This window comes from Condylura cristata, unplaced genomic scaffold, assembly GCF_000260355.1.
Source record: "Condylura cristata isolate star-nosed mole 26May11 unplaced genomic scaffold, ConCri1.0 scaffold00016, whole genome shotgun sequence".
In the NCBI taxonomy this organism is placed as follows: domain Eukaryota; kingdom Metazoa; phylum Chordata; class Mammalia; order Eulipotyphla; family Talpidae; genus Condylura; species Condylura cristata.
Window position 1 is genome coordinate 31277397 of NW_004567117.1, and position 7339 is coordinate 31284735.

At 45.8% G+C, this 7339-nt stretch overlaps 1 protein-coding gene across 1 annotated transcript in view; it reads left to right on the top strand.

The window, feature by feature from the left end:
* Positions 1-6999, top strand: part of RPS21 (ribosomal protein S21) — a 10750-nt gene extending 3751 nt beyond the window's left edge. Inside the window, 2 exon segments of the mRNA XM_012725790.1 lie at positions 6672-6797; positions 6800-6999. Of these exon segments, the coding sequence (XP_012581244.1) occupies positions 6672-6797; positions 6800-6999 (326 nt within the window).
* Positions 7000-7339: the final 340 nt, after the last annotated feature.

Sequence of the window (7339 nt, forward strand, 5' to 3'; positions counted from 1 at the left end):
GCTGGGCCACCAGGGAGGGCCCTCAGGTGACACTTCTGATGGATGGGAAGGTGGCGCTCAGCAGCCTGTCTCCCACAACACAAGTCCAAAACCCAGGAGTGGGTTGGACACGTGAAAACAACACCCCCGCCCCATGTGAGCTACAAGCTTCTGGCCACTAGCATGGAGGCTCTTGCTCAGGAGAATAGAACATCACAAGACTTACGCTGTCTGGGAGTGCTTTCGAGAGATTTCTTCAAGGAAGAAATGTTTTGGACTTCACTGAGCTGACTAACCAGACAGACGTGCCCATGACATGGATGGTCATGTCCAAAAGAAAAAAAATTGCAGTCTTCTCTCAACTTTGAGCTAACTCTTCAAAATCATGGATGCCACTGGCAGGGCAGGATAACCTTCCCTATAAACACCCTGAAGCCTCAGGCCATCAGTGCTGTGGGTGAGGCCCGTGAGAGTCCACCTTCCTCAGAATGAAGTTGTCTTTGTAGAAAGAAGTGGCAGGGATAACCCCAGATCATCGGCAGTTACAGAAAAACTTCTCCTCAGGTAACTGGGAAAATCCCTGTGCTTTTCGCTCAAGTCAGTAGTCAGGTCTCATTTGTGTTAAACTGGTGTATCAGGAAATAGGCCTGTTTGAATACACGTGGAGGAGATGTACCTTCAGCTGTAAAGTTGGCGAGACTCGGAGGATGCTCTCACATGCCAACAATGAGCAATTATTATTCAACATATAATTTGGTTGATTCCCATAGGTGCTGAAACATCCTTGCTCAAGACAGCATAGCCAGGCAGTAAGTGCTGAGTCGAAGTCGGAGGGCCCACGATGAGCTCTGGAGTCACCCCTCCCTGGCCATGCCGCAGGCAGGGGCTTCCTTCCAACCTCTAGCCACACTAACTTCCAAGCCCCTGGTCAGGGTGGGCTGCCAAAGTGACCATCCCTGTTTTCCGGGCCCTACCTCCCCTCCTTATCTTCCATTCCCTGCCAAATCATTAAAGGATGACTTTGGTGCTCAGCTCTGCCGGGTACGTGCAAAGAGACATCTGGTTATGGTGAATCAGAACTGGGCAGCCTGCAAGGGGTGAATGATGTCCACAGTAGAGCAAAGGAGTCACGTTCTGGGATCCACCAAAGGAACCCAGCCCCATGACTGATGGCCAAGGCATTTCCACTGGTGAGGACCTGGGGAAACCCAAGGGACCTCCACGCCATTTTTAGGATTAAATCTATTTTTCTGTCCTTTCTAGCTTGACAAGCTTTAAGAAAGCCGGTTTCCATAGTCTGTCTGCCTTCCTCAAACAACAAACACTGAATTAACATCATCTTGTGTGTGCCAGACCCGGTGTGAGGTTCCAAGAACAAAGCCCTCGCTGCGGGTTGCTGGACGAGGTGTGGACACCAGGCTGGCTCAAGCGCTATGTAAACTAAGTGGTATACAGATGCTAATTATCACAATTATCATGGATTCTGAGGTAGAAGCAGCCCAATTAGCTAATTTTGCCTTACCTTCCAGCCTCGGAAATGGGAAATGAATTTTTAAAGTGTCCAAGTGATAGGATAATGAAGGAAGAAGCCACTTTCTCTAGGACCTGGAACTTTCTGTGAGTTTTGCTGGGACTCCTTGGGACCCTGTCAAAAAGGCAAGACCAGCATCAGAATTCAAAACAAATCAATGTTTTGTCCCAACTTCTGTGACCGGCGGCAAGAAAGGAAGGCGGGAGGCAGAAAGGCTGAGCAAGCTGAGTTTATTGCTCCCGGATAGCAGCTGAGACAGAGCCCCTAGGGTGGGGTCCGCAGCTACTGCCCACTCAGTAAGGGGGAAGGGTCTCTTATATAGATTCTAAACTCAGGTTCCAAAGGGGGTGGCTCATCACTGTGTCCTTGATGTGAGGCCCAGTTCACTGTCACCTTCAGCTAGTCCCATCCTGGATGCAAGGTCAGTTTACTACCACTTTTATCAAGCTTGGATGCAAGGCAAAATTCTTAACCGCCCTAATTCAGTCCTTGTCAGTAAATCTTTGGTCACTCCCAACAATCAACAAGTCTAAGAAATCTTTGGGGTTTTTTAGACTAGGCTAAACAAATACAATGAAGGAATTTTCTAGCTCTTTTCTAACATGACCAGAAGTTACAAATACTTTCCTGTGCCCCACAAATAACTTTGCTGGTAATTTTGACAAACAGCAACAAAGCGAGAATCCTCTACTTTTTCGGGGAAGGCAATATTCAATGAGCAGGATTCCACACTGCTGAGTTTGATTTTGAGACCTCGCACCCTTTAAACATATATTTTCAAGGCTCTCAGCACAGGTGGAATGTGATGGTATTCGACATTGCTCGAGTGAAGAAAAATGCAGCAAGATGAGGTTAGCACCGGAAAGCATTTCAAAGGTTATAGAGCCTAGAGATTTCCCTCCTCCCGTTCAACTCCAGAATCCAACACCCATGGTCAAGTTTGCATGGTCAAATGCTCAATTGCTTGGTATTTTCAATTTTCTTTTGATATCTTTTTGATTGTTGGAGAGGGAATACATGCACACAATTCAAAGTATAAAAGGGCCTGGACAGAAATGTAAGGTTTGCTTGTGCCAGGCCCACAACAGCCCCTCTCGGGAGTCCGTCTCCACACAGCCAAAAATGCAGAAAGAAAGCAAGTTAAAGGGTTAAAGGCTGGCCTCTGCTTTGAACCCCGAACCCCAGCCCCCTAGCTCTGCCCAGCTACCTACTGGGGGCCTGCCCAGGACTTCTCAGAAGCACCTTAAACATATCTCCCAGAGGCAGCATTTTCCTTCTAGGACCTGCTTCTTCCCCAGAGCTGCACCCTCAGGAAGTCCACCCCTTCCATGCTGTGGTGACAGTCAGAAACTGAAGGTGAGCTGCAACAACAGAGCCTTTTTTCTTCATCCACTCTCCAAGCCTCCACAGCCTCTTCCTTTTCCCTTCAAGATGCTTCCATTTGCCACAGCCCCACCTGCCATATTGTAACACCAGCACCAGCATCTCTCTGGAGACGGAGTTTCATTGCACACACTTGAACCCAAGAACCCCGAACTCAAAAGACATCACCTCCATAGTCCCTCTGCTGAGGTTTCTCTCCACACCACCACCAAACAGGCTTCTACTGCCCGGAACAAAGGGAGATTCCCTTCCTTGGCCCTCAAATCCTCAGGAGTGGCCAGCTGTTGCTGCCCTCTACCTTGTATCTGGCTTTTCTTTTTTAAGATTTATTTATTTATGCATATAAGAACTGGGGTACAGGTCAGAGGTATGAGTGGGAGTGAGAGAGGATTTACCAGAGACAGAGGGAGCAGAACAGGCAGATTGAGTAAAATACACTGCTGAGGGGAGCAGTGGGTGGGTCAGGAAAGGTCTGCTGGGCCCTGTGGGTCAGCTCCCTGGCAGAGGAGATCTAGCTATTGTTGCTTTAGCTGCTGAGAGCTTCCTAGTGCTGAGACTTAACTCCTGAACCCCAGGGAGGCTCTGCCCCACTATCTTCTTTCCACCCAGGGCCTGGGCTGGTGCTGCCTGTCAGCTTAAAACACCCCTCTCTCCTCTCCTGCTCCTCCTCCAGGTTTCTGGTCTTTGAAACCAGGTTCCTGTGTGCCTCATCATGGGGCATCAGAGCACCAGACAGCTCCCATTTGAAGCACTTGTGACACTTGGAGTTTTATCTTTGATTACAGTTCCTTGATTCGTGTCTACCCCCCACTCCAAATGCAGACTCTGTGAGGGCAAACACTGAGTGGCACAGAACAGGCACTCAACTGGTAGTAACTAAATAATGTTTCACCAATAGTGAAGGAAGAATTCCTAGTTCCAGGGATTCATGTGCCCTATCTTTTATGAAAATGTTGGTGATAATAAATAAAGTGTTTACTTTTAGACTTATTTAGCAAAATTAAATGTTGGTAATTGAATTTAGGGTTCCTCAATTCAAAATCCTAAAGACAAACTAGGTCCTCTCTGATGGCACAGCTGGTGAAAGCACAGTACTGCCAAGCAAGCCATGGTCACTTTGGTGCAAGTTTGATCCCCGCCCCAGAGGTGACCCACATGGTGCAGCAGACCTCTCCTGACCCACCCGCTGCTCCCCTCAGCAGTGTACTTTGTGCATCTGCCTGTTCTGCTCCCCACTCTGTCTCTGGTGAATCCTTTCTGTAGGCATAAGTAAATAAATCTTTTTTTAAAAAGATGACAAACTATGCTGAAAGTCTCAGAGAAGTCTAAATACCTTGCTTAGGAATCACGTGCCCAGTAGCCAAGGGGACTTAATTAAAACTCTCAATTACTTCACATTCCATGTTCTTCTCCCCTTTTCTCCCCTCCCTGCCTCAGGATTTTCGCGTATGTCCTTCAACCAGCGCTCCAAGAAGATGGAAGATCATTAAGGGGACATTAGATAGTAACTAAGTTGGGGGGAGAGGAGGAATACATTTTAATAACAATATAATTTCACATAGTTGCAATGTATCAAAAACAAAGTGAGGGAGGGACAAGGATTGGTGGGTGGGGCTGAGAATGACAGCTTCAGATCAGCACCAGGGAGGAGCAAAGACCTGCCAAGAGTCTTCCAGGAAAGGGAGACAGTCAGGGCTTAGCCATAAGATGGGTTGAGCTGGCATGTTGGAGGAACTCGTGACTAGGGAGATGGCAGCCTGGAGAAAGCAACTGTGGAAAAGAGAGTTATTCAGGGACTTGATCATGCAGGAGATAACCAAGAAAATTAAGCATCAGGGAAAGTTCAAAGAACCCCAACACTGGAGCTACAAGTCCTGTGTTCAAACACCAACCCTCACCACTAGCTGTGTCACCTAAGACTCCAATTCCCCAAGGGCAAAGTGAGGATAATAGTGATTACCAACATACAGTTGTTTGGAGATTAAATAAGATGATGAAGGAACATTGTGGAGATGGAGCTATGGAATTGTGATGTAAGGAGAAACTCCCAGCAGTCAGTTCTGAATCCAGCACAGGTAAATCTTTGGTATGCAAACCCTAAGAGTGTCCACTTACACAGGTGATGAGCTGGCCACCCATACCCCTCTGGGTTCCAGGTTCACGGACAATCAAACAGGCATTAGACAGATTGTCAAGAGAAAAAAATCAAAATGAAATTGAATAGTAACAAGTAGACCTCCTGCAGGCACGGGAGAGACCCAGCATGACTGACAACACCCACTTGATCAGGCATCATCTTAAATAGCTTAGCTAAGACAGAGGGACTTGGAGGGGACATGTGGGAGGTCAGTTAGGGAATTCACCGGTAGACAAAGACAGACAGGTAAAAGTTCTGCCTTCTATATAGAAAAGAAATTAGGGCCCTCCCTTGAGGCACAAGGGGTTAAAACAGTACTAGGAAGCTCTCTGTAGCCCCTGCAGCATGAATTCCATCCCTTGCCCTGCAGCTGACCCACACGGCTCTGCAGACCTCTCCTGACCTGCCCGCTGCTCCCCTCAGCAGTGTACTTCATCTATCTGCCTGTTCTGCTCCCCACTCTGTCTCTGGTGAATCTTCTCACCACCCCTGCACCTCTGGCCTGTACCCCAGTTCTTATACGTACAAATAAAATTAAAAAAAAAAGAGGTAAAGAGAAGTTTACAAGTAAATATCTTTTTCAAAAGCAACCTTCAACCCAGCCTTCAGAATCCCTCCCATGAAATCAGCATTTTCCCAAAATGCTTGCTTTGGTTTGGGATGGCAGCTTTTTCTCTCCCCCTCCATTTGTAAAATGGGTATAGCAAACTTGTTATTAGCTCAAGGCTCTCTAAGCAGATCATTGAATAATGTCATTTTGCTACAATGTTGACGAAAAAAAAAATCAATGTCGAGGGCAGTTCCGCAGTCTGTAGAGCTGGGGTTTTCTCCCACAGCCCAAAGCCCTGTATGTGAGGCTCATTTGCAAGTCTCAGCTGTCTCCTCAGAGGAGGTGTGGATGTGGGGGTGATGTACCCTGAGAGGGGAAGGCGCCCAGTCCAGGGCTGATTCCTGCCTGCACCCTGAGCTGCGGGGAGGGTCTCTGATCACTTGAGGCCTTGGCCTAGAACAAGCAGGGGGAAATGAGTGAATGAATATAAATTACTGCTTAATATTGGGAGTGTTTAGGGTCTGTTTGAAGTTGAGTGATATTTCATGACCAGAAATATGCTGCAGGAACTGAACTCTTGCTTATATTAATCAGCCTAAGGTAAAATTGGTTTCATTCATTATGTTTCTCAAATATGTTACTGAAATACATTCAGTATTCAAAAATATTTTGAGTCACAATTTCCAAGAACCCATGAATGATGTTAAGCGAGCACTTACTGTATACCAATATGTAGCTCAGTTTCTTCCTGCCTTTCCTCCTGGAACAAACAGGAGCGCTTTAAGCACCATCTGCTGATGAAGATGGTCAAGGAATGTTATAACACTAAATCGGAAATTGGTCATTTATTTAAAAGCGCATGAAGAGGGGCCTCCCTGGTGGTGCAGGGAGTTAAAGCCTCAGGGCTATCAAGCCATCGCCAGCCACTGTGCCAAGCACTGTGGCGAAAGTTTGACCCCGGGCGAATCCACCTGTCCTGCTCCCCACTTTTCTCTGGTGAATCCGCTCATCCCCGCCCCTCCACCTCTGGCCTACACCTCAGTATTTATAGGCATAAATAAATAAATCTTGAAAAAACATAAACCCTCTAGGCGCTCTTCCTCGGCAAGGAAGCACCAGACGCGCCCTCACGGTGCAAAATGAAACCGGAGAGTTCGTGGACCTCGACGTGCAGCGGAAATGCTCGGCCAGCAGCTGCATCATTGGTGCCAAGGGGCACGCTCCACCCAGATGAACGTGGCTGAGGCTGACAAGGTGACCGGCAGGTTCAACAGCCAGTTTAAAACCTCCGCCATGTGCGGGACCATTGGCTACATGGATGAGTCCGACGACTCCATTCTCCGACTGGCTGAGGAGAACAGCATCGTGTCCAGTCCAGGATCTTCTGACCGATATGGAGTATTTGTCATAACTATATAACAGAAAGAACAGAATTTTATATATATATAAAATATATTAAATATATAATATATATTATATAATACATATTATATTGTATTATATTAAATATATTATATCATATAATATATACTATATATTAAATATATACTATATATTATATATAACATATATAGTATATTATATTGTATAATATATATAACAGTTCTGTTATATAGTTATGACAAATATATATATATATAATATATATAGTTATATAGTTATGACAAATATATATATATAATATATATAACAGTTCTGTTATATAGTTATGACAAATACTAAATTTTATATATATAAAATTCTGTTCTTTCTGCTATAT